The sequence below is a fragment of the Lepidochelys olivacea genome, assembly GCF_965140295.1.
Source record: "Lepidochelys olivacea isolate rLepOli2 genome assembly, chromosome: 23".
Lineage (NCBI taxonomy): Eukaryota > Metazoa > Chordata > Testudines > Cheloniidae > Lepidochelys > Lepidochelys olivacea.
The window spans coordinates 11,296,924-11,324,275 of NC_140433.1; the positions used below are offsets into that span (position 1 = coordinate 11,296,924).

A 27,352-nucleotide genomic window follows, 5' to 3' on the forward strand; every position below is an offset into this window, starting at 1 on the left:
TACCTGCTTTATCATTGGCTTTGATCTAACTCCCTCTTACACATTCCCCTCTCACTCGAACAAAAACTGAATGTTCCCATTAACACACACAATGTTTTCAACCACCAGAGGCTGTATTCACAGCAACCCAGTTCCTATTAGGCAGGACATAGGACAATTCCCTCCAATGTGTGTCTACATTGCAGCTGGGAGGTGTAATACCTAGCGTGGGTAGACATATACATGCCAGTTCTGTTTGAGCTAGTGCACTAAAAATAGCAGAGTGACCACGCTGGCTCGGGTTAGCCACATGAGTCCAATCTGTGTCTGAGCCCTGGGTACACACCCCAGCTGCTGTGCAGACATACTTTAAATCAGTGAAACTCCAGCTATGGCTACTGATGTGTTTTGGACCCCATGGCTGTCAAGAAGACAGTGGGTCTGTCCCACCCCTCAGGCTGAGACAGACAGCACAGAGCAGGCCACATCTCCCATGCTGCCTGGTACGTGTGAGCAGTGTGGGGAGCTGCAATGTGTCTGCCTGGAGCTGCTGTGTTCCCTTATATGGATGGGGAAGAAAATGGACTGTCAGGATCCCCTTCTCCATCAGAAGCAGCCAGGGAGATGGAAGAGAGACAGGAGAAATTGCACCTCTCCAAATACCCAAGCAATGGGAGTGGGGACACCAGCAAGGGTGTACCTAGGTCTTCACTCACCTAATTCCTTCTTCATTTCACCTGAAAAAAAACATATTACAGCCTTTTATACTCTTGGTCAGTGTTTTCCTTGGTACCACACGTCAAAGATTACCCAGTAAATGAATTAAATTGTTCTCTCTGTTGGCGAAGGAGAAAAGGTGCATTTTCAATCCGCACCCATACCCAGCCCAATCCCCGGCTCACTCTTTCGCTACATGAAATTCCACGGTTCTGCAGAAGGAGCTTTGAATACCAAGAAAAGGGGCAACAGAAGAGCAGAGTGTGTTGAACCCTCCTTCCTCATGGGGGGAGAGGTCATGACCCCTTCCCCCCCCTTGACTATCTACCAATGTGATATATGCCATCATGTACCCGCAATGCCCCTCTGCCATGTACATTGGTCAGACTGGACAGTCTCTACGTAAAAGAATAAATGGACACAAATCAGACGTCAAGAATCATAACGTTCAAAAACTAGTTGGAGAACACTTCAATCTCTCTGGTCACTCGATTACAGACCTAAAAGTGGCAATTCTTCAACAAAAAAACTTCAAAAACAGACTCCAAGGAGAGACTGCTGAATTGGAATTAATTTGCAAACTGGATACAATTAACTTAGGCTTGAATAGAGACTGGGAGTGGACGGGTCATTACACAAAGTAAAACTATTTCCCCATGTTTATTCCCCCCACCCACCCCACACTGTTCCTCAGACGGTCATGTCAACTGCTGGAAATGGCCCACCTTGATTATCACTGCAAAAGGTTCCCCCTGCACCCCTGCCCCACTCGCCTGCTGGTAATAGCTCACCTTAAGTGATCACTCTCGTTACAGTGTGTATGGTAACACCCATTGTTTCATGTTTTCTATGTATATAAATATGTATGTTCTATGTATATAAATCTATGTATGTTCTCTATGTATATAAATATATATCCCCCACTGTATTTTCCACTGAATGTATCTGATGAAGTGAGCTGTAGCTCATGAAAGCTTATGCTCAGATAAATTGGTTAGTCTCTTAGCCCTGGTCTACACTAGGACTTTAGGTCGAATTTAGCAGCGTTAAATCGATGTAAACCTGCACCGGTCCACACGATGAAGCCCTTTATTTCAACTTAAAGGGCTCTTAAAATCGATTTCCTTACTCCACCCCTGACAAGTGGATTAGCGTTTAAATCGACGTTGCCGGCTCGAATTTGGGGTACTGTGGACACAATTCGATGGTATTGGCCTCTGGGAGCTATCCCAGAGTGCTCCATTCTGACCGCTCTGGACAGCACTCTCAACTCAGATGCACTGGCCAGGTAGACAGGAAAAGAACCGCGAACTTTTGAATCTCATTTCCTGTTTGGCCAGCGTGGCAAGCTGCAGGTGACCATGCAGAGCTCATCAGCACAGGTGACCATGATGGAGTCCCAGAATCGCAAAAGAGCTCCAGCATGGACCGAACGGGAGGTACGGGATCTGATCGCTGTATGGGGAGAGGAATCCGTGCTATCAGAACTCCGTTCCAGTTTTCGAAATGCCAAAAGCTTTGTCAAAATCTCCCAGGGCATAAAGGACAGAGGCCATAACAGGGACCCGAAGCAGTGCCGCATGAAACTGAAGGAGCTGAGGCAAGCCTACCAGAAAACCAGAGAGGCGAACAGCCGCTCTGGGTCAGAGCCTCAAACATGCCGCTTCTATGATGAGCTGCATGCCATTTTAGGGGGTTCAGCCACCACTACCCCAGCCGTGTTGTTTGACTCCTTCAATGGAGATGGAGGCAATACGGAAGTAGGTTTTGGGGACGAAGAAGATGATGATGAGGAGGAGGTTGTAGATAGCTCATAGCAAGCAAGCGGAGAAACCGGTTTTCCCGACAGCCAGGAACTGTTTCTCACCCTAGACCTGGAGCCAGTACCCCCCCGAACCCACCCAAGGCTGCCTCCTGGACACAGCAGGCGGAGAAGGGACCTCTGGTGAGTGTACCTTTTAAAATGCTATACATGGTTTAAAAGCAAGCATGTGAAAGGATTACTTTGCCCTGGCATTTGCGGTTCTCCTAGATGTAGTCCTAAAGCCTTTGCAAAAGGTTTCTGGGAAGGGCAGCCTTATTTCGTCCTTCATGGTAGGACACTTTACCACTCCAGGCCAGTAACACGTACTCGGGAATCATTGTAGAACAAAGCATTGCAGTGTATGTTTGCTGGCATTCAAACAACATCCGTTCTTTATCTCTCTGTGTTATCCTCAGGAGAGTGAGATATAATTCATGGTCACCTGGTTGAAATAGAGTGCTTTTCTTCAGGGGACATTCAGAGGAATCATAGAATCATACAATATCAGGGTTGGAAGGGACCCCAGAAGGTCATCTAGTCCAACCCCCTGCTCAAAGCAGGACCAATTCCCAGTTAAATCATCCCAGCCAGGGCTTTGTCAAGCCTGACCTTAAAAACCTCCAAGGAAGGAGATTCTACCACCTCCCTAGGTAACGCATTCCAGTGTTTCACCACCCTCTTAGTGAAAACGTTTTTCCTAATATCCAGTCTAAACCTCCCCCACTGCAACTTGAGACCATTACTCCTCGTTCTGTCATCTGCTACCATTGAGAACAGTCTAGAGCCATCCTCTTTGGAACCCCCTTTCAGGTAGTTGAAAGCAGCTATCAAATCCCCCCTCATTCTTCTCTTCTGCAGGCTAAACAATCCCAGCTCCCTCAGCCTCTCCTCATAACTCATGTGTTCCAGTCCCCTAATCATTTTTGTTGCCCTTCGCTGGACTCTCTCCAATTTATCCACATCCTTCTTGAAGTGTGGGGCCCAAAACTGGACACAGTACTCCAGATGAGGCCTCACCAATGTCGAATAGAGGGGAACGATCACGTCCCTCGATCTGCTCGCTATGCCCCTACTTATACATCCCAAAATGCCATTGGCCTTCTTGGCAACAAGGGCACACTGCTGACTCATATCCAGCTTCTCGTCCACTGTCACCCCTAGGTCCTTTTCCGCAGAACTGCTGCCTAGCCATTCGGTCCCTAGTCTGTAGCTGTGCATTGGGTTCTTCCGTCCTAAGTGCAGGACCCTGCACTTATCCTTATTGAACCTCATCAGATTCCTTTTGGCCCAATCTTCCAATTGGTCTAGGTCCTTCTGTATCCTATCCCTCCCCTCCAGCGTATCTACCACTCCTCCCAGTTTAGTATCATCCGCAAATTTGCTGAGAGTGCAATCCACACCATCCTCCAGATCATTTATGAAGATATTGAATAAAACCGGCCCCAGGACCGACCCTTGGGGCACTCTACTTGATACCGGCTGCCAACTAGACATGGAGCCATTGATCACTACCCATTGAGCCCGACAATTTAGCCAGCTTTCTACCCACCTTATAGTGCATTCATCCAGCCCATACTTCCTTAACTTGCTGACAAGAATACTATGGGAGACCGTGTCAAAAGCTTTGCTAAAGTCAAGAAACAATACATCCACTGCTTTCCCTTCATCCACAGAACCAGTAATCTCATCATAAAAGGCGATTAGATTAGTCAGGCATGACCTTCCCTTGGTGAATCCATGCTGGAGCCCATTCCTGCTGGGCTGTTTGCCTGTGGCTAAACAGAAATGTTCCCCGCTGTTAGCCACAGGGAGGGGGGAAGGTTGAGGGGGTAGTCACGCGGTGGGAGGAGGCAAAATGCGACCTTGTAACGAAAGCACATGTGCTATGTATGTAATGTTAACAGCAAGGTTTACCCTGAAAGAGTGTAGTGACTGTTTTATAAAATGTGTCTTTTTAAATACCGCTGTCCCTTTTTTTCTCCACCAGCTGCATGTGTTTCAATGATCACAGGATCTTCTCCTTCCCAGAGGCTAGTGAAGATTAGAAAGAAAAAAAAACGCACTCGCGATGAAATGTTCTCCGAGCTCATGCTGTCCTCCCACACTGACAGAGCACAGACGAATGCGTGGAGGCAAATAATGTCAGAGTACAGGAAAGCACAAAATGACCGGGAGGAGAGGTGGAGGGCTGAAGAGAGTAAGTGGCGGTCTGAAGAGAGTAAGTGGCGGGCTGAAGACAGGGCTGAAGCTCAAATGTGGCGGCAGCGTGATGAGAGGAGGCAGGATTCAATGCTGAGGCTGCTGCAGGACCAAACCAGTATGCTCCAGTGTATGATTGAGCTGCAGCAAAGACAGCTGGAGCACAGACTGCCACTGCTGCCCCTCTGGAACCAACCGCCCTCCTCCCCAAGTTCCATAGCCTCCACACCCAGATGCCCAAGAACGCGGTGGGGGGGCCTCCGGCCAACCAGCCACTCCACCACAGAGGATTGCCCCAAAAAAAGAAGGCTGTCATTCAATAAATTTTAAAGTTGTAAACTTTTAAAGTGCTGTGCTTAAAGTGCTGTGTGGCATTTTCCTTCCCTCCTCCACCACCCCTCCTGGGCTACCTTGGTAGTCATCTCCCTATTTGTGTGATGAATGAATAACGAATGCATGACTGTGAAGCAGCAATGACTTTATTGCCTCTGCAAGCAATGATTAAAGGGAGGAGGGGAGGGTGGTTAGCTTACAGGGAAGTAGAGTGAACCAAGGGGCGGGGGGTTTCATCAAGGAGAAACAAACAGAACTTTCACACCGTAGCCTGGCCAGTCATGAAACTGGTTTTCAAAGCTTCTCTGATGCGTACTGCGCCCTCCTGTGCTCTTCTAACCGCCCTGGTGTCTGGCTGCGCGTAACCAGCAGCCAGGCGATTTGCCTCAACCTCCCACCCCGCCATAAATGTCTCCCCCTTACTCTCACCGATATTGTGGAGCACACAGCAAGCAGTAATAACAGTGGGAATATTGGTTTCGCTGAGGTCTAAGCGTGTCAGTAAACTGCGCCAGCGCGCCTTTAAACGTCCAAATGCACATTCTACCACCATTCTGCACTTGCTCAGCCTGTAGTTGAACAGCTCCTGACTACTGTCCAGGCTGCCTGTGTACGGCTTCATGAGCCATGGCATTAAGGGGTAGGCTGGGTCCCCAAGGATACATATAGGCATTTCAACATCCCCAACAGTTATTTTCTGGTCTGGGAATAAAGTCCCTTCCTGCAGCTTTTGAAACAGACCAGAGTTCCTGAAGATGCGAGCATCATGCACCTTTCCCGGCCATCCCACGTTAATGTTGGTGAAACGTCCCTTGTGATCCACCAGTGCTTGCAGCACTATTGAAAAGTACCCCTTGCGGTTTATGTACTCGGCGGCTTGGTGCTCCGGTGCCAAGATAGGGATATGGGTTCCGTCTATGGCCCCGCCACAGTTAGGGAATCCCATTGCAGCAAAGCCATCCACTATGACCTGCACATTTCCCAGGGTCACTACCCTTGATATCAGCAGATCTTTGATTGCGTGAGCTACTTGCATCACAGCAGCCCCCACAGTAGATTTGCCCACTCCAAATTGATTCCCAACTGACCGGTAGCTGTCTGGCGTTGCAAGCTTCCACAGGGCTATCGCCACTCGCTTCTCAACTGTGAGGGCTGCTCTCATCTTGGTATTCATGCGCTTCAGGGCAGGGGAAAGCAAGTCACAAAGTTCCATGAAAGTGCCCCTACGCATGCGAAAGTTTCGCAGCCACTGGGAATCGTCCCAGACCTGCAACACTATGCAGTCCCACCAGTCTGTGCTTGTTTCCCGAGCCCAGAATCGGCGTTCCACAGCATGAACCTGCCCCATTAGCACCATGATGCATGCATTGTCAGGGCCCATGCTTTCAGAGAAATCTGTGTCCATGTCCTGATCACTCACGGGACCGCGCTGACGTCGCCTCCTCGCCCGGTATCGCGTTGCCATGTTCTGGTGCTGTATATACTGCTGGATGATGCGTGTGGTGGTTAATGTGCTCCTAATTGCCAAAGTGAGCTGAGCGGCCTCCATGCTTGCCTTGGTATGGCATCCGCACAGAAAAAAGGCGCGGAACGATTGTCTGCCGTTGCTCTGACGGAGGGAGGGGCGACTGACGACACGGCTTACAGGGTTGGCTTCAGGGAGCTAAAATCAACAAAGGGTGTGCCTGTACATCAACGAGTATTTCAGGCAGGACTGCACGGAGGGTTCCAATAAGAAATGGTGCACCTAAGTTATCGTTCTTATTGGAACAAGGAGGTTAGCCTGGCCTCTGATTGATACATGGCTAGATTTACCTCGCTGCACCTTCTCTGTGAGTGAGTGCAGTGTGATCTAGACAGGGGAGGAGGCAAATGAGTACAAAACAAATCTGGTCTATTTCTTGTTCTGACCCACTCCATCTATCTTTTACATCTTTGGCTGGCAGCAGACGGTGCAGAAGGACTGCATGCCATCCACATCTCATGGCTGCTCGGCAGAAGATGGTACAGTACGACTGCTAGCCATCTTCATCTCTTGCCTGCCTGGCATAAGATAGTACAATACGACTGCTAGCAATCCTCATCTCTTGCCTGCCTGGCAGAAGATGGTACAGTACGACTGCTAGCAGTCCGTATCGCCTGCCCGCTCACCATAAGACGGTTCAATAGGACTGCAGGACTAAAGAGAATGACCTGGTCAAGTCACTCCAAATTTAGTCCCTGCGCCCATGTCTGCCCAGGCGCTCCCAGCCGACGTGGCCAAGAGCACCTCGGACATGACGAGGACGACTACCAATCGTATTGCACCGTCTGCTGCCAGAAGGCAATGGGTTGCTGCTACTGTGCAGCAAAGCCATACTGCGTCTGCCAGCACCCAGGAGACATAGGGTGACGGTTACCTGAGCAGGCTCCATGCTTGCCGTGGTATGGCGTCTGCACAGGTAACTCAGGAAAAAAGGCGCGAAATGATTGTCTGCCCTTGCTTTCACGGAGGAAGGGAGGGAACGGGGGCCTGACGACACGTACCCAGAACCACCCGCGACAATGTTTTAGCCCCATCAGAGTGCTCCATTGTGACTGCTCTGGACAGCACTCTCAGATGCCCGATTGTTTGCCATTGCTCTGACGCTGGGAGGGGCGCTTACAGGGTTGGCTTCAGGGAGCTAAAATCAACAAAGGGGGTGGCTTTACATCAAGGAGTATTTCAGGCAGGACTTCACGGAGGGTTCCAATAAGAAATGGTGCACCTAAGTTATTGTCCTTATTGGAACAAGGAGGTTAGCCTGGCCTCTGATTGATACATGGCTAGATTTACCTCGCTGCACCTTCTCTGTAAGTGACTGCAGTGTGATCTAGAAGAATGAGTCCCCTAGACAGGGGAGGGGGGGAAGCAAATGAGTACAAAACAAATCTGGTCTATCTCTTGTTTTGATCCACTCCATCTATCTTTTACATCTTTGGCTGGCAGCAGATGGTGCAGAAGGACTGCATGCCATCCACATCTCATGGCTGCTCGGCAGAAGATGGTACAGTACGACTGCTAGCAGTCCGTATCGCCTGCCCGCTCACCATAAGACGGTTCAAAAGGACTGACTGCAGGACTAAAGAGAATGACCTGCTCAAGTCACTCCAAATTTAGTCCCTGTGCCCATGTCTGCCCAGGCGCTCCTGATCGACCTCACAGAGGCGACCAGGAGCACCTCAGACATGACGATGACGGCTACCAGTCGTACTGTACCGTCTGCTGCCACAAGGCAAGGGGTTGCTGCTACTGTGTAGCAATGCCGTACCGCATCTGCCAGCACCCAGGAGACATAGGGTGACGGTTACCTGAGCAGGCTCCATGCTTGCCGTGGTATGGCGTCTGCACAGGTAACTCAGGAAAAAAGGCGCAAAATGATTGTCTGCCCTTGCTTTCACGGGGGGAGGGAGGGAACGGGGGCCTGACGATACGTACCCAGAACCACCCGCGACAATGTTTTAGCCCCATCAGGCATTGGGATCTCAACCCAGAATTCCAATGGGCAGCGGAGACTGCGGGAACTGTGGGATAGCTACCCACAGTGCAATGCTCCGGAAGTCGACGCTTGCCTCGGTACTGTGGAAGCGCTCCGCCGAGTTAATGCACTTAATGCACTTAGAGCATTTTCTGTGGGGACACACACACTCGAATATATAAAACCGATTTCTAAAAAAACGACTTCTATAAATTCGACCTAATTTCGTAGTGTAGACATACCCTAACATGGCTGTTACTCTGAAACCTATTTTAATGCAGAGTCTTTTCAAAGTGTACATGGCCTTTCACACCGTGTCTGCAAGAGTGTTATGGTTCTTGGAGAATACAAACCAGGAGTGCATGAGTCTCTGTAAATTTCAACAAAGTCAGAGCAGCACTGCTCAGAACCAGAACATGCTCATATATGTTATTGACAAAATTAGCCAAGTAATCTGCTCTATCAAAAACAGCAAAGTGGGGTGAGGTCTAAAAAATCAATGATTTTTCTTTTCATTTTAGAAGACTCCTACACAGCAGTAGACACACGGAAGAAAAAGGACACAGACTTACTTATTCTCTTTTCCAAGTCTCCTAAAAAAGAAAAAATATGTTTAAAGATAACAATAGCACCTTTTGTAATAATCTGGCCAAGAACAAAGGTAACTAATAGTTAAAATATCCAAAGCTGTATTTATTGGAAAAGAGCTGTGAGGGAGCAAGTGACACAGTGAACATCACAGTGTCTGAGGCTGGAAGGAATCACTCTCAGCATCTATAATATGGCCCAGAGAACTTCCCCCAAACAATTCATGTTTGCATTAGAGCAGATCCTTTAGAAAAAACAGTCAATCTTGATTTGAAAAATTTTCAGTGATGGAGGATACACCACTACCCCTCGTAAATTGTTACAATGGCTAATCACCCTCACTCTTAAAAATTTACCCCTTATTTCTAGTCTGACTTTCCTAGTTTCCATTTCCAGCCATTGGATTTTGCTAGATCATTCTCTGCTAGACTAAACAGCCCATTATCACACATTTGTTCTCTATCTACATACGTATATAGTGTAATCAAGTCACCCCTTCTCTTTGGTAAACTAAACAGATTGAGCTCTTTGATTCTATCACTATAACATATGTTATCTACTCCTACAATCATTCTGGGCTCAACTAGGAACCCTCTCCAGTTTGACAACTTCTTTCTTTGGTGGGGGACACCTAAACTGCACACAGTATTCCACCAAGAGAGCCAAATACAGAGTTAATATAAACTCTATAGTCCTCATTAGGACCACCATCATGGTCTCTGGCCTGGGGCCCAGTGAAGGGCTTGTGCGACCTCCAGTGAAAGGGGAACAGCTTTGCTGAGACAGAAATTGCACCACCGGCTGGCCCCGCCAATCAGCTCCTCCCCCTCCACAGCAGCGCCTCCTGCCCACACTGATCAGCTGTTCTGCAGAGGACAGGAGGAGCTGGGGGGGAGGAGCGGGGGAAGGAAGAGGCAGAATGGAGGTCTGGCGCTCTTGGAAGAGGGGTTGCAATGGGGCAGGGAGAAGCGGAGTGGGAGAGGGAAGAGATGGGGCAGGGGTGGGGACTGGAGGGAAGGGGTATAGTAGGGGGAGGGCTGGGGCAGAGTGGTGGGCACGCACCATCAAAGAAATCAAAACGTTGGTGTCTCTGCCTACACTGCCCCCACATTCTCTTTGGGAAGACGTTTCTCCCTCCATCCCTGAGGCACAGGGTGGAGTGTCCGCATGACCTCAGCTACTACAAGGTCAGGCACAGCACAAGCAACTCGGTCCTGCCACACTCCCCATCCAGAGCTTTTCCATTCAGTGGATATGTTCAGTTCCTGTAGCGCATGGATGTTTTTTCTCACATGCCCGACTGCCCTTGAACCCCGACCCCCTCTGACTTTCTTTGCAAAGTCCTGGTGAGATCTCAGCTCGCTGACATACCAGGATTCCAGAGTAATCCGCACAGACCCTCCGCTGCCCAGATGCACGGGGCATGCAATGAGAGCATCCCTTCTGCAGCTGAAATTGCTGGAACCAATACAGGGCACACAAAGTTTGGTCAGTGAACTGTAAGTATTGAGTAAAGTAGGCAAACTCACCCACTGGCTCCTGGAGTTCCTCTGCAAAAGAAAAATGGAGAGGAGAAGAAAACAGTTCAGTGAATGTCCATTGACTTATGGATTGAAGACAGTGAATGAGATCCTTTCTTTGTTGATTAGCATAAATATTGGCCATGGTAGTGAGCTACCTCTTCAATCCGTGGGCTAGCCCCATTCCTATCCCGATACGGAGTAGATAGAGAAGATGATATTCTTGCTTTGATCAATTGAAGAAAAAACGTCATGGCGACAACTAATTAGCAAAAGGTGAATATGACACACTACGCTCCTCTGCCAGTATGAGTTCTGCTATGAAAGGAGCAGTAACACAATTTATATCATGAGCTGCCTTCCATTTGCTGGTTCAATGCAGAGTCCTTTCAGTGTGTACGTGGCCTTTCCTAACGTGTCTCTGCAGGAGTGTTATGGTTCTTGGAGAATACAAACAACTACTGGGTGAGTCTATTTCAATTTCAGCAATGTATGAGCAGCACTGCTGAGAACCAGCAAGTGCTCAAATATGTTATTGACAAAATTAGCGTAGTAATCTACTCTATCAAAAACAGGAAAGTGGGCTGAGGTCTAATAAATCAATGATTTTTCTTTTCATTCCACAAGACTCCTACACAGCAGTAGAGAACACGGAAGAAAAAGAACACAGACTTACTTATTCTCTTTTCCAAGTCTCCTAAAAAAGAAAAAATATGTTTAAAGATAACAATAGGAGCCTTTGTAATAAGAAAGCCAAGAACAATGGTAACACATGTTATCTCATCTTTTATTCATTCTGGTGCTCTTCTCTTAACCCTCTCCAGTTTGAGAACGTCTTTCTTCAGTTGGGGACTCCAGAACTGCACAAACTATTCCAGCAACAGAGCCAAATACAGAGCTAATATTATCTCTATAGTCCTCGTTAAGATCACCATCGTGGTCTCTGTCCTAGGGCCCAGTGAACACTTTCCTACTGAAGGGCTTCTATGAGCTCCAGTGAAAGGGTACTTCCTCTTCCACCGCAGCGATTCCTGCCCGCCACTGATCACCTCTTCTGCAGAGAACAGGAGGTGCTGTGGGGGAGGACTGGGGGAAGGAAGAGGCGGAACGAAGATCTGCCACTCTTGGAAGAGGGGTTGCAATAGGGCAGGGAGAAGAGGAGTGGGAGAGGGAAGAGATGGGGCAGGGGTGGGGCCTTGAGGGAAGGGGTATAGTAGGGGAAGGGCAAGGGACAGAGAGGTGGTCATGCACCATCAAGGAAATCAAAACGTTGGCACCTGTGCCTACACTGCCCCCACATGACTGGGTGACTGAATCGAACCTTAACAACGTCTCCTTCATTCTGAAGTGAAAAATTAGAATGTTCCTTTTTATTTACGGAGGAAATAGAAACTTTTGACTCTACGGAGATGCTTTTGCTTCTTTCTTGTTCTTTTCTTCATCCAATAAGTTTTTTTTCCGCCTGAAATAGACACATTCCCATGGAAAGTTTCTGCCAACACCTTGCTCTCATCGTGAATACACCGGACCAGAAGACAGAATATCTAGGGTCTATTTCCTGCTCTAGCAAACATCCCTGTGTGACTATCAGCACTTCCTTTGCAGGGGGAATGTCAACGAGCCGACATTGGGGGCTCTGCACAGGATGTGGGTTCCGAGTTTGGGGGAAGCTCTTTCGGGAAGACAATTCTCCCTCCATCCCTGAGGCACAGGGTGGAGTGTCCGCATGGCTTCAGCTACTACAAGGCCAGGCACAGCACGAGCAACTCGGTCCTGCCACACTTCCCATCCAGAGCTTTTCCATTCAGTGGATATGTTCAGTTCCTGTAGTGCATGGATGTTGTTTCTCATGTGCCTGACTTCCCTTGAACCCCGACCCCCTCTGACTTTCTTTGCAAAGTGCTGGGGAGGTCTCAGGTCGATGACATACCACGATTCCAGAGTAATCTACACAGACCCTCCACTTCCCAGATCCATGGGGCATGCAATGAGAGCATCCTTTCTGCAGCTGAAATTGTTGGAACTAATACAGGGCACATGAAGTTTGGACAGTGGACTGTAAGTATTAAGTAAAGTAGGCAAACTCACCCATTTGCTCCTGGAGTTCCTCTGCAAAAGAAAAATGGGGAGAAGAAGAAAACAGTGCAGGATTTGTCCATTGACTTATGAATTGTAGAGGGTGAATGAGATCCTTTCTTTGTTGATTAGAATGAATATTGGCCATGCATAGTGAGCAAGCTCTTCAATCCGTAGGCTAGCCGCATTCCTATCCCACTATATTTGGGGGACAGGCGGAGAACTATTGAGGGGGAGGGATAGCTCAGTGGTTTGAGCATTGGCCTGCTAAACCCAGGGTTGTGAGTTCAGCCCTTGAGGGGGCCATTTAGGGATCTGGGGCAAAAATTGGGGATTGGTCCTGCTTTGAGCAGGGGGTTGGACTAGATGACCTCCTGAGGTCCCTTCCAACCCTGATATTCTATGATTCTACATCGAACATAGAGAAGATGATATTCTTGCTTTGATCAACTGAAAAAAAAACTTCATGGCGACAACTAATTAGCAAAAGGTGAATATGACACACTACACTCCTCTGCTAACATGGGTTCTGCTATGAAAGGAGCAGTTACATCATGAGCTGATTCCATTTGCTGGTTCAATGCAGAGTCCTTTCAATGTGTAAATTGCCTTTCTTACTCTGTCTCAGCAAGAGTGTTATGGTTCTTGGAGAATACAAACAAGTAGTGGGCAAGTCTATTTCAATTTCGGCAATGTATGAGCAGCACTGCTCAGAACCAGCAAGTGCTCATATATGTTATTTACAAAATTAGCCTAGTAATCTACTCTATCAAAAACAGGAAAGTGGGCTGAGGTCTAAAAAATCAATGATTTTTCTTTTCATTCTACACAGACTCCTACACAGCAGTAGAGCACATGGAAGAAAAAGGACACAGACTTACTTATTCTCTTTTCCAAGTCTCCTAAAAAAGAAAAAATATATTTAAAGATAACAATAGCAGCCTTTGTAATAATAAGGCCAAGAACAAATGCAACTACAATCTTGATTTGAAAAATTTCCAGTGATGGAGCATCCACCGCAACCCCTTGTAAATTATTCCAACGCCTAATCACCCTCACTCTTAAAAATTTACCCTTATTTCTAGTCTGACTTTCCTAATTTCAATTTCCACCCATTGGAGTTTGCTCGACCATTCTCTGCTAGACTAAAGAGTGCATTATCACATATTTGTTCTCTATCTACTGTGACAGGGTCAGGCCAGATGGCTACAGGAGAGTAATAGAAGGCAGATATAATAGCCCCAGGTTAAGAAGGTCCCTTTTCCCTGGCTCAGGGAACAGGGAAGTGTCCAGAACAATCAGGAACCTTCTGGAGACAATTAAGACAGTCAGGCTGATTAGAACACCTGCAGCCAATCAAGAAGCTGCTAGAAACAATTAAGGCAGGCTAATCAGGGCACCTGGGTTTAAAAAGGAACTCACTTCAGTTTGTGGTGCGTGCAAGGAGCTGGGAGCAAGAGGCGCTAGGAGCTGAGAGTGAGAACACATACCGTTGGAGGACTGAGGAGTACAAGCATATCAGACACCAGGAGGAAGGTCCTATGGTGAGAATAAAGAAGGGGTTGGGAGGAGGCCATGGGGAAGTAGCCCAGGGAGTTGTAGCTTTCGCACAGCTGTTCCAGGAGGCACTCTAGACAGCTGCATTCCACAGGGCCCTGGGCTGGAACCCGGAGTAGAGGGTGGGCCCGGGTTCCCCCCAAACCTCCCAACTCCTGGTCAGACACAGGAGGAGTTGACCTGGACTGTAAGTTCACAAAAATGGCCAAACTGAGGGCTGCCGTGAAGCTCCAAGGCAAGCAAATCCACCAATAAGTGCAAGACCCACCAACGTAGAGGAGGAACTTTCTCACAACTGGTGTCAAAAGTGGGATCTGGTGTGCACAGCGCAGTGGAAGAAGGAGGGTGTTTGGGGAAAAAAAAGGGAGATGGCTTTTTCTTTCCTCACCACAATGGAGGACGTAGTGCGAGCACTGATACAAGCCACGGCTGCCAAGCAGGAGGCTCCCAGTGTCCAGGCAGCCGCCCAACAGGAGGCACTGAGGCTGCAGCAAGAGACTAATCGCCTGCTGATGGACCAGGCTGCTCAAGACCGGGCTATGTTTCAGGAACTGGTAAACCAGGTAAAAGCCCTTACAGAGCTGAACTGTGGCCATGATGGGACGCAGATCATGCGGGCCAGCAATTGGCTGCAGAAAATGACGTGGGAGGATGATGTAGAGGCATACCTCCTGGCCTTTGAGAGGAATGCCCTGCGGGAGGTTTCGCCCTGAGAACAGTGGCCTGGCATCCTTGCTCCATTCCTGTGTGGGGAGGCCCAGAAGGCCTCCTATGATTTGCCTGAAGAGGCTGCGGCAGACTACCCCCAGCTGAAAGCGGAGATCCTGGCGGATCTGGGGTAACAACCACAGTGCGGGCCCAGCGATATCATGAGTGGAGGTACCAGAAAAACAAAACCCCGCGGTCCCAATTATATGACCGCATCCATCTCGCACGAAAGTGGTTACGAACTGAGTCCCGGAGTCCAGAGGAGATACTAGAGGTTCTGCTCATCGACCGGTACATGAGAGGACTACTGCCAGACCTTCGCACCTGGGTAAGCCAGAACGAACCCTCCACCTATGACGAGGTTGTCGCGCTGGTAGAAAGGCGAAGGACAGCGAGGGAGCTGCCCCGACCAGTTAAGGAAGAAGCACCCCAGGTTAAACTAGCAGCACCAAGCCCTAGAGCTCGGGTGATTGGGCCACCAGGAGAGCCCAGGGGGTAAAAGAGAGGGGCTGAAGGCCCACCAGAAGGCACAAAGAGTTGGAGCACTGAGGGGAAAGAGGATCGTGATGTTAAACTGCCCAAACCAAGAGTTCGGGGAACGCCTAGGGCTCCATACAGATGTTATGCCTGCGGGGAGTGGGGACACATAGCTGCACACTGTCCCAATGCCAAGGAGCCTATGCAGTGTAACCTGGGGAACTGGGCAGACCCATGCTTCCTAATCCACCTTGTGGGGGTCTCACTAACCCTACATAGGTACACCAGACCAGTGAAGCTAAATGGGGTAGAGACCACAGCACTGGTGGATTCGGGGAGTGCTATCACGCTTGTCTCAGGAAAGCTCGTGAAGTGTAGTCAGCTGCTGTGGGCTAAGCATATGGGGATAACATGCGTCCATGGGACAGTTGGTTATTACCCCACCCTCCCAGTAAAAATCGAGATTCAGGGGAACACTACTGAGGTAGCAGCAGGTGTAGTCCATAAACTCCCATACCCGGTGCTCATACGGAGGGACTTCCCAGGGTTTGAAGACTTACTCCCGGTAGGGGAATTGGAGAAAGGGGGAAGCCCTGGAAGTAGTGAGGCATCCACAGTAGACTGTCAACCTCCAACCTTCTCTGAAATATCCCCAGATTTGTTCTCCACTCCCAGACAGCATAGAAAGACGAAACGGGAAAGAAGGGCAACTAAGGCCTTGGGAACCCGAATATTGGCCCAAAGCCAGAGGGTTCCTCTCAGAGGTAGGCAGACCCGAACAGTTGAAAAGGATGCCACCCAGGAGGGAGAAGCACCCGAGTCTGACCCACACCCTAACACCTCTGAACCAGCAGAGGCAACAGAGACTGGCCCCCTACATCTCAGGCAGATTAGCCCCGGGAGAGGAAATTTTGGACAGGACCAGGCTGAAGACCCAAGGTACGACAACATCAGGAAGGAGGTGACCGAAATAGATGGGGTCCCCGTGAAAGGGAAAACCCAGGGACCAGGACCCTACTTCATAATGAAGAAGAATCTCTTATACCGGGTTGTACCAGTACAGGGGCAGAAGGTACAGCAGATTCTAGTACCTCAAAACACCAGAATGCTGTATTAAGTCTGGCCCATAGTCATCTTTTGGGGGGGCATTTGGGGGTAGAGAAGACCCTGGCACGGATTCTTCTGGCCCGGAGTACATGAAGAAGTGCGGAGGTACTGTGCGTCCTGCCCGGAGTGTCAGCTGCACAGTCCCCCTCCCCACTTGAGGGCACCTTTGGTACCCCTTCCCATCATAGAGGTCCCCTTCGTGCAAATAGCCATGCATCTAGTGAGACCCCTGGAGAAGGCAGCCCGGGCCACCAATATATACTTGTCATTTTGGATTATGCTACTCGCTACCCAGAAGCCGTACCCCTGCGGAACACGGCCTCTAAAACGATAGCTAAAGAGTTGGTGGGGATCTTTGCCCGAGTGGGGCTACCAAAGGAGATATTAACAGACCAAGGTACCCCATTTATGTCAAAGCTAATGAAGGAGCTCTGTACGCTACTCCATATACATACCCTGAAAACTTCAGCCTATCATCCGCAGACCCATGGGCAGGTAGAAAGGGTTAACCGAACCCTCAAAGCAATGATAAGGTAAGTCGGGACGGGAAGGATTGGGACTCCCTACTACCCTACCTTATGTTTGCAATCCGGGAGGTACCTCAGGCCTCAACTGGGTGGAGTGTCCACATGGCTTCAGCTACTACAAGGTCAAGCACAGTACGAGCAACTCGGTCCTGCCACACTCCCCATCCAGAGCTTTTCCATTCAGTGCATATGTTCCGCTCCTGTAGCGCGTGGATGTTTTTTCTCACATGCCCGACTGCCCTTGAACCACGACCCCTCTCACTTTCTTTGCAAAGTGCTGCTGAGGTCTCAGCTTGATGAGATACCACAATTCCAGAATAATCTACACAGACCCTCCACTTCCCTGATGCACAGGGCATGCAACGATAGCATCTCTTCTGCAGTTGAAATTTTTGAAACCAATACAGGGCACACGAAGTTTGGTCAGTGAACTGTAAGTATTGAGTAAAGTAGGCAAACTCACCCATTTGCTCCTGGAGTTCCTCTGCAAAAGAAAAATGGGGAGAAGAAGAAAACAGTTCAGTGAATGTCCATTGACTTAGAATTGAAGAGGGAGAATGAGATCCTTTCTTTGTTGATTAACATGAATATTGGCCATGCATAGTGAGCAAGCTCTTCAATCTGTAGGCTAGTCCCATTCCTATCCCGCTATGGAGTAGATAGAGAAGATGATATTCTTGCTTTGATCAATTGAAGAAAAAACTTCATGGCGACAACTAATTAGCAAAAGGTGTATATGACACACTATGCTCCTCTGCTAATATGGGTTCTGCTATGAAAGGAGCAGTTACATCATGAGCTGATTCCATTTGCTGTTTCAGTGCAGAGTCCTTTCAACGTGTAAATTGCCTTTCTTACTCTGTCTCAGCAAGAGTGTTATGGTTCTTGGAGAATACAAACAAGTAGCGGGTGGGTCTATTTCAATTTCAGCAATGTATGAGCAGCACTGCTCAGAACAAGCCAGTGCTCATATATGTTATTGACAAAATTAGCCTAGTAATCTGCTCTATCAAAAACAGGAAAGTGGGCTGAGGTCTAAAAAATCAATGATTTTTCTTTTCATTCCACAAGACTCCTACACAGCAGTAGAGCACACGGAAGAAACAGGTCACAGACTTACTTTTTCTCTTTTCCAAGTCTCCTAAAAAAGAAAAATATATTTAAAGATAACAATAGGAGCCTTTGTAATAAGAAAGCCAAGAACAATGGTAACACATGTTATCTCATCTTTTATTCATTTTGGTGCTCTTCTCTTAACCCTCTCCAGTTTGAGAACGTCTTTCTTCAGTTGGGGACTCCAGAACTGCACAAACTATTCCAGCAGCAGAGCCAAATACAGAGCTAGTATTATCTCTATAGTCCTCGTTAAGATCACCATCGTGGTCTCTGTCCTAGGGCCCAGTGAACACTTTCCTACTGAAGGGCTTCTATGAGCTCCAGTGAAAGGGTACTTCCTCTTCCACCGCAGCGATTCCTGCCCGCCACTGATCACCTCTTCTGCAGAGAACAGGAGGTGCTGTGGGGGAGGACTGGGGGAAGGAAGAGGCGGAACGAAGATCTGCCACTCTTGGAAGAGGGGTTGCAATAGGGCAGGGAGAAGAGGAGTGGGAGAGGGAAGAGATGGGGCAGGGGTGGGGCCTTGAGGGAAGGGGTATAGTAGGGGAGGGGCAAGGGACAGAGAGGTGGTTACGCACCATCAAGGAAATCAAAACGTTGGCACCTGTGCCTACACTGCCCCCACATGACTGGGTGACTGAATCGAACCTTAACAACGTCTCCTTCATTCTGAAGTGAAAAATCAGAACAGTCCATTTTAATATGGAGGAAATAGAAACTTTTGACTCTACGGAGATGCTTTTGCTTCTTTCTTGTTCTTTTCTTCATCCAATACGTTTTTTTCCGCCTGAAATAGGCACATTCCCATGGAAAGTTTCTGCCAACACCTTGCTCTCATCGTGAATACACCGGACCAGAAGACAGGATATCTAGGGTCTATTTCCTGCTCTAGCAAACATCCCTGTGTGACTATCAGCACTTCCTTTCCAGGGGGATTGTCAACGAGCCGACACTGGGGGCTCTGCACAGGTTGTGGGTTCCCAGTTCGGGGGAAGCTCTTCGGGGAAGACATTTCTCCCTCCATCCCTGATGTACAAGCTGGAGTGTCCGCATGACCTCAGCTACTACAAGGTCAGGCACAGCACTAGCAACTCGGTCCTGCCACACTCCCCATCCAGAGCTTTTGCATTCAATGGATATGTTCAGTTCCTGTAGCATGTGGATGTTTTTTCTCACATGCCTGACTGCCCTTGAACCCCGACCCCCTCTGACTTTCTTTGCAAAGTGCTGGGGAGGTCTCAGGTCGATGACATACCACGATTCCAGAATAATCTACACAGACCCTCCACTTCCCAGATCCATGGGGCATGCAATGAGAGCATCCCTTCTGCAGTTGAAATTGTTGGAACCAATACAGGGCACACGAAGTTTGGACAGTGGACTGTAAGTATTGAGTAAAGTAGGCAAACTCACCCATTTGCTTCTGGAGTTCCTCTGCAAAAAAAAATGGGGAGAAGAAGAAAACAGTTCAGGGTTTGTCCATTGACTTATGAATTGTAGAGGGTGAATGAGATCCTTTCTTTGTTGATTAGAATGAATATTGGCCATGAATAGTCAGCTAGCTACTCAATCCATAGGCTAGCCACATTCCTATCCCACTACTTTTGTGGGTTGGATAGCTCAGTGGTTTGCGCATTGGCCTGCTAAACCCAGGGTTGTGAGTTCAATCCTTGAGGGGGCCATCTTGGGCAAAAATTGTAGATTGGTCCTGCTTTGAGAAGGGGGTTGTACTAGATGACCTCCTGAGGTCCCTTCCAACCCTGAGATTCTACGTAGTATATAAAGAAGATTATATTCTTGATTTGATCAATTTAAGAAAAAACTTCATGGCCACAGCTAATTCGCAAAAGGTGAATCTGACACATTATGCTCCTCTGCTAATATGGGTTCTGCTATGAAAGGAGCAGTAACACCATTTACATTATGAGCTGATTCCATTTGCTGTTTCAGTGCAGAGTCCTTTCAATGTGTAAATTGCCTTTTGTACTTTGTCTCATCAAGAGTGTTATGGTTCTTGGAGAATACAAACAAGTAGTGGGGGAGTCTATTTAAATTTCAGCAATGTATAAGAAGCACTGCTCAAAACCAGCAAGTGCTCATATATGTTATTGTCAAAATTAGTCAAGTAATCTGCTCTATCAAAAACAGGAAAGTGGGGTGAGGTCTAAAAAAATCAATGATTTTTCTTTTTATTCTAGAAGACTCCTACACAGCAGTAGAACACACTGAAGAAATGGGTCACAGACTTACTTTTTCTCTTTTCCAAGTCTCCTAAAAAAGAAAAAATATATTTAAAGATAACAATAGTAATAATAACGCCAAGAACAAATGTAACTACAATCTTGATTTGAAAAATTTCCAGAGATGGAGGATCCACCGCAACCCCTCGTAAATTATTAGAACACCTAATCACCCTCACTCTTAAAAATTTAAGCCTTATTTCTAGTCTGACTTTCCTAATTTCAATTTCCAGCCATTGGATTTTGCTAGACCATTCTCTGCTAGACTAAAGAATCATAGAATCATAGAATATCAGGGTTGGAAGGGACCTCAGGAGGTCATCTAGTCCAACCCCCTGCTCAAAGCAGGACCGATCCCCGACTAAATCATCCCAGCCAGGGCTTTGTCAAGCCTGACCTTAAAAACTTCTAGGGAAGGAGATTCCACCACCTCCCTAGGTAACGCATTCCAGTGTTTCACCACCCTCATAGTGAAAAAGTTTTTCCTAATATCCAACCTAAACCTCCCCCACTGCAACTTGAGACCATTACTCCTTGTTCTGTCATCTGCTACCACTGAGAACAGTCTAGAGCCACCCTCTTTGGAACCCCCTTTCAGGTAGTTGAAAGCAGCTATCAAATCCCCCCTCATTCTTCTCTTCTGACGACTAGACATCCCCAGTTCCCTCAGCCTCTCCTCATAAGTCATGCGTTCCAGTCCCCTAATCATTTTTGTTGCCCTCCGCCCATTATCACACATTTGTTCTCTATCTAAATACATATAGAGTGTAATCAAGTCACCTCTTCTCTGTCAGGTTTCAGAGTAACAGCCATGTTAGTCTGTATCGCAAAAAGAAAAGGAGTACTTGTGGCACCTTAGAGACTAACCAATTTATTTGAGCATGAGCTTTCGTGATAAATTGGTTAGTCTCTAAGGTGCCACAAGTACTCCTTTTCTCTTCTCTGTCGTCAGCTAAATAGGTTGAGCTCTTTGAGTCTATCACTATAACACATGTTATCTAAACCTTTAATCATTCTGGTGCTCTTCTCTGAACCCTCTACAGTCTGACAACTTCTTTCTTCTGTTGGGGCCACCAGAACTGCAAACAGTATTCCAACAACAGAGCCAAATACAGAGTTAATAATACCCTAATTAAAATCATCCCCATGTCCTCTGCTTTGGGGCTGAGTGAACACTGTCCTACTGAAGGGCATGCGTAAGCTCCAGTGAACAGGGTAGTTTTTCTGAGACAGAAGTTGCACTCACCAGCAGGCCCCACCAATCAGCTCCACCCCTCTAACCCAGCACCTCCCGCCCGACACTGATTAGCTGTTCTGCAGAGGGCAGGAGGCACTGTGGGGGAGGAGTGAGGGAAAAAAGAGGCAGAATGAGGGTGGGGCGCTCTTAGGAGGGGGGTGTAATGGGGCAGGAAGAGTCAGAGTGGGAATGGAAAGATGTTGGGCAGCAGTGGGGCCGAGGCGGAAGGGGTATATTAGGGGCAATTTGTTGCCAAATGATGTTGTGAAGGTCAAAAATATAATGGGGTTCCAAAAAAAAAGGATAAGATAAGCTCATGGAGAATAGCTCCTTCAGTGGTTATTAACCAAGATGGTCAGGGATGCAAGCCAGTGCTCTGGGTGTCCCTAAGCTTCTGACTATCATAAGCTGGGACTGGATTTCAGGGAATGGATCATTAGATAAATTGCGGTTCTGTTCATTCCCTCTGATGCATCAGGCACTGGCCACTGTCAGAAGACAGGATACTGGGCTGGATGGATTATTGGTCTGACACAGTATGGCTGTTCTTATGTTGCTTCCCTAGAGGCTTTGTTCCCTGTCCCCAGTTAAGTTCCCTGTGTTATACTGTTATTTTTGAGTGTGGCCTTTCATTTGTTGGGACTTGTATTAGTGTATTGTGTTGTTCATGTGCTGGGTTATATTTCTTATAAATAGATGAGTAGCATTAGTCATTTTCCCAAGAGACTTAATTATAGAATATCAGGGTTGGAAGGGACCTCAGGAGGTCATCTAGTCCAACAACCCCCTGCTCAAAGCAGGACCAATCCCCAATTTTTGGCCCAGATCCCTAAATGGCCCCTTCAAGGATTGAACTCACAACCCTGGGTTTAGCAGGCCAATGCTCAAACCACTGAGCTATCCCAGACAGCACCCTGGTGTCTAAAGCACAGACAGGAATCACCTTGGGTAGAGGCACCAGGCGCTGAAATAAAGAACCCAGGAACCAATGTATGCGAGGAGGGAAGATAAGCTACTCCAATTAGCAAGCAGCAGGGAGGAGGCTTAAGCCAAACAGGGGGTCGGGGGGAAGGAGACTACATGAAATACAATGTTGGCATTTCCCTCAGAGAGCTGTCTCTTCAGCAGGGAGGGCTGAAGGAGTCTCTGACTCCTGTGTGCCACAACAAAATTGCCAGGGAGCCAGGGACTGCAGGGGATGAGGAATTCCCCTGGTGCCAGTGACAGACAGATTTGATTCTGAACCCAGGCTGCAATCATGCAGAGGTACCCCTCCCTTTTAAGGGACCTGGGAGCCTGAGCAAAATGAAGAAACTCCCATTATTCATACTTTTATCAAAAAGGGAAGAAAAGTTTTTGTTTAAACTTTCCAGAAGAAAAACAAAATCATTGCATTTGAGGAAAGGCAGTGACTGAGCACTTGCAACTCCAGCTGTGGGCCCTACATTATGAGGAACTGATAATAGTAGTTTTATAATGGAAAGTCCATATCCTCTTTCTCTAGAAAGGTGGCTGCCATATGAGCTGTGATGTACAATAGGTTTCTGATGAGTGAATGACTGTGTGTTACTGTGTGTTACTGCCTGCTTCTGTGAGGTACTGAGCACCCACAGTTCATATTTGGCCAAATCCAGAAATCTTATTCAGGGGTAACTCAGGTAAAATTCTCAAAAGCTTAGATAGTTGTCGGAAAACATCCGATCAATGTGCATCAGCAGTCAAAAACGTGAACAGAATGTTAGGAACCATTAGGAAAGAGATCTATAATAAGACAGAAACTAACATAATGCCACTATATAAATCCATAGTATGCCCACACCTTGAATACTGTGCGCGATTCTGGACACCCCATCTAAAAAAATGTATGTTAGAGTTGGGAAAAGTACAGAGAAGGGCAACAAAAATGATTAAGGGTATGGAACAGCTCCCATATGAGAAGAGATTTAAAAGACTAGGACTTTTCAGCTTGGAAAAGAGATGAAAAAGGGGGAATATGACAGAGATCTATGAAATCATGAATGCTGTGGAGGAAGAGAAAAGGGAAATATTATTTACCCATTTGCATAACACAAGAACTAGCGGTTACTTGATTAAATTAATAGCTTTAAAACAAACAAACGAACAAAAGGAAGTACTTTTCACACAACACACCGTCAACCCAGGGAACTCATTGCTAGGGGATATTAAAATTCGCTAATTGTATTTTAAACATCTTGAACATCATAAATTAGCCACCTTCAGTGAGGTTCATGTGGACAAATATTTAGATCCAGTACTTTTGCTATCAGTAAAAGTGACCATCATTGGGTTCTCTCTGCTGCTGTCAGTCAGCTTCTCCATGGTTTCTTTCAAGCAAAACTAACCTCATTCACGTGCAATATGACCGTTTTTTCTTTCATTCCAAGGCCAAAATGGACCTTTGTGATCACCTAGTCTGATCACCCCTAGAACACAGGCCAGAGAACTGCCCCAAAATAATTCCTAGAGCAGAGGTTCTTTTTGAAAAAATCATCCAATCTTGATTTAGAAATTGCCAGGTTTGGCGACACCACCACAACCCTTGGTAAATTGTTCCAACGGTTAATCACCATCACTATTAAAAATGTACACCTTATGCAAATTAAACAAAAGAAAATTAAGTTCACTTACTGTTCCATTTTCCAAGGAAAAGGATGATGATCCCAGCAATAGACAGCAATAAACAGATTAAGACACCTACGGAAAGATAGAACATGTTACTATCACCACCATGTAGCCTCAGGTTTCAAAGTAACAGCCGTGTTATTCTGTATTCGCAAAAAGAAAAGGAGTACTTGTGGCACCTTAGAGACTAAGTCTCTGTGTATATAATGTCTTCTGCAGTTTCCACAGTATGCATCCGATGAAGTGAGCTGTAGCTCACGAAAGCTTATGCTCAAATAAATGGGTTAGTCTCTAAGGTGCCACAAGTACTCCTATTCATGGGGCCACAGACATGGGAGGTATTTCTAAGCCCTGGTCTACACTAGGACTTTAGGTCGAATTTAGCAGCGTTAAATCGATGTAAACCTGCACCCGTCCACACAATGAAGCCCTTTATTTCGACTTAAAGGGCACTTAAAATCGATTTCCTTACTCCACCCCTGACAAGTGGATTAGCGCTTAAATCGACGTTGCCGGCTCGAATTTGGGGTACTGTGGACACAATTCGATGGTATTGGCCTCCGGGAGCTATCCCAGAGTGCTCCATTATGACCGCTCTGGACAGCACTCTCAACTCAGATGCACTGGCCAGGTAGACAGGAAAAGAACCGCGAACTTTTGAATCTCATTTCCTGTTTGGCCAGCGTAGCAAGCTGCAGGTGACCATGCAGAGCTCATCAGCACAGGTGACCATGATGGAGTCCCAGAATTGCAAAAGAGCTCCAGCATGGACCGAACGGGAGGAACGGGATCTGATCGCTGTTTGGGGAGAGGAATCCGTGCTATCAGAACTCCGTTCCAGTTTTCGAAATGCCAAAACCTTTGTCAAAATCTCCCAGGGCATGAAGGACAGAGGCCATAACAGGGACCCGAAGCAGTGCCGCGTGAAACTGAAGGAGCTGAGGCAAGCCTACCAGAAAACCAGAGAGGCGAACAGCCGCTCTGGGTCAGAGCCTCAAACATGCCGCTTCTATGATGAGCTGCATGCCATTTTAGGGGGTTCAGCCACCACTACCCCAGCCGTGTTGTTTGACTCCTTCAATGGAGATGGAGGCAATACGGAAGCAGGTTTTGGGGACGAAGAAGATGAGGAGGAGGAGGAGGAGGTTGTAGATAGCTCACAGCAAGCAAGCGGAGAAACCGGTTTTCCCGACAGCCAGGAACTGTTTCTCACCCTAGACCTGGAGCCAGTACCCCCCGAACCCACCCAAGGCTGCCTCCTGGACACAGCAGGCGGAGAAGGGACCTCTGGTGAGTGTACCTTTTAAAATACTATACATGGTTTAAAAGCAAGCATGTGAAAGGATTACTTTGCCCTGGCATTTGCGGTTCTTCTAGATGTAGTCCTAAAACCTTTGCAAAAGGTTTCTGGGAAGGGCAGCCTTATTTTGTCCTTCATGGTAGGACACTTTACCACTCCAGGCCAGTAACACGTACTCGGGAATCATTGTAGAACAAAGCATTGCAGTGTATGTTTGCTGGCATTCAAACAACATCCGTTCTTTATCTCTCTGTGTTATCCTCAGGAGAGTGAGATATAATTCATGGTCACCTGGTTGAAATAGAGTGCTTTTCTTCAGGGACACATTCCTGCTGGGCTGTTTGCCTGTGGCTGAACAGAAATGTTCCCCGCTGTTAGCCACAGGGAGGGGGAAAGGTTGAGGGGGTAGTCACGCGGTGGGAGGAGACAAAATGCGACCTTGTAACGAAAGCACATGTGCTATGTATGTAATGTTAACAGCAAGGTTTACCCTGAAAGAGTGTAGCCACTGTTTTATAAAATGTGTCTTTTTAAATACCACTGTCCCTTTTTTTTTCTCCACCAGCTGCATGTGTTTCAATGATCACAGGATCTTCTCCTTCCCAGAGGCTAGTGAAGCTTAGAAAGAAAAAAAAATGCACTCGCGATGAAATGTTCTCCGAGCTCATGCTGTCCTCCCACACTGACAGAGCACAGAGGAATGCGTGGAGGCAAATAATGTCAGAGTGCAGGAAAGCACAAAATGACTGGGAGGAGAGGTGGCGGGCTGAAGAGAGTAAGTGGCGGGCTGAAGACAGGGCTGAAGCTCAAATGTGGCGGCAGCGTGATGAGAGGAGGCAGGATTCAATGCTGAGGCTGCTGCAGGACCAAACCAGTATGCTCCAGTGTATGGTTGAGCTGCAGCAAAGGCAGCTGGAGCACAGACTGCCACTGCTGCCCCTCTGTAACCAACCGCCCTCCTCCCCAAGTTCCATAGCCTCCACACCCAGATGCCCAAGAACGCGGTGGGGGGGCCTCCGGCCAACCAGCCACTCCATCACAGAGGATTGCCCAAAAAAAAGAAGGCTGTCATTCAATAAATTTTAAAGTTGTAAACTTTTAAAGTGCTGTGCTTAAAGTGCTGTGTGGCATTTTCCTTCCCTCCGCCACCACCCCTCCTGGGCTACCTTGGTAGTCATCCCCCTATTTGTGTGATGAATGAATAAAGAATGCATGAATGTGAAGCAACAATGACTTTATTGCCTCTGCAAGCGGTGATTGAAGGGAGGAGGGGCGGGTGGTTAGCTTACAGGGAAGTAGAGTGAACCAAGGGGCGGGGGGTTTCATCAAGGAGAAACAAACAGAACTTTCACACCGTAGCCTGGCCAGTCATGAAACCAGTTTTCAAAGCTTCTCTGATGCGTACCGCGCCCTCCTGTGCTCTTCTAACCGCCCTGGTGTCTGGCTGCGCATAACCAGCAGCCAGGCGATTTGCCTCAACCTCCCACCCCGCCATAAACGTCTCCCCCTTACTCTCACAGATATTGTGGAGCACACAGCAAGCAGTAATAACAGTGGGAATATTGGTTTCGCTGAGGTCTAAGCGAGTCAGTAAACTGCGCCAGCGCGCCTTTAAACGTCCAAATGCACATTCTACCACCATTCTGCACTTGCTCAGCCTGTAGTTGAACAGCTCCTGACTACTGTCCAGGCTGCCTGTGTATGGCTTCATGAGCCATGGCATTAAG

General features: G+C 47.6%; 1 protein-coding gene and 1 pseudogene across 2 annotated transcripts in view; one reads left to right on the forward strand and one right to left on the reverse strand.

Annotated features, from left to right (window-relative positions):
- LOC311511978 (leukocyte immunoglobulin-like receptor subfamily A member 2) overlaps positions 1-27,352 on the forward strand; it is an 873,498-nt pseudogene that overhangs the window by 24,782 nt on the left and 821,364 nt on the right. The window lies entirely within an intron of this gene.
- Positions 1-27,352, reverse strand: part of LOC311511898 (butyrophilin subfamily 2 member A2-like) — an 89,147-nt gene that overhangs the window by 2,655 nt on the left and 59,140 nt on the right. The window contains exons 12-19 of the mRNA XM_084612830.1: positions 24,332-24,397; positions 20,456-20,476; positions 19,619-19,639; positions 12,726-12,746; positions 11,314-11,334; positions 10,647-10,667; positions 9,102-9,122; positions 696-716 (exon numbers count right to left, since the gene is read on the reverse strand). Of these exons, the coding sequence (XP_084468956.1) occupies positions 696-716; positions 9,102-9,122; positions 10,647-10,667; positions 11,314-11,334; positions 12,726-12,746; positions 19,619-19,639; positions 20,456-20,476; positions 24,332-24,397 (213 nt within the window). The remainder of the gene's footprint in view (positions 1-695; positions 717-9,101; positions 9,123-10,646; positions 10,668-11,313; positions 11,335-12,725; positions 12,747-19,618; positions 19,640-20,455; positions 20,477-24,331; positions 24,398-27,352) is intronic.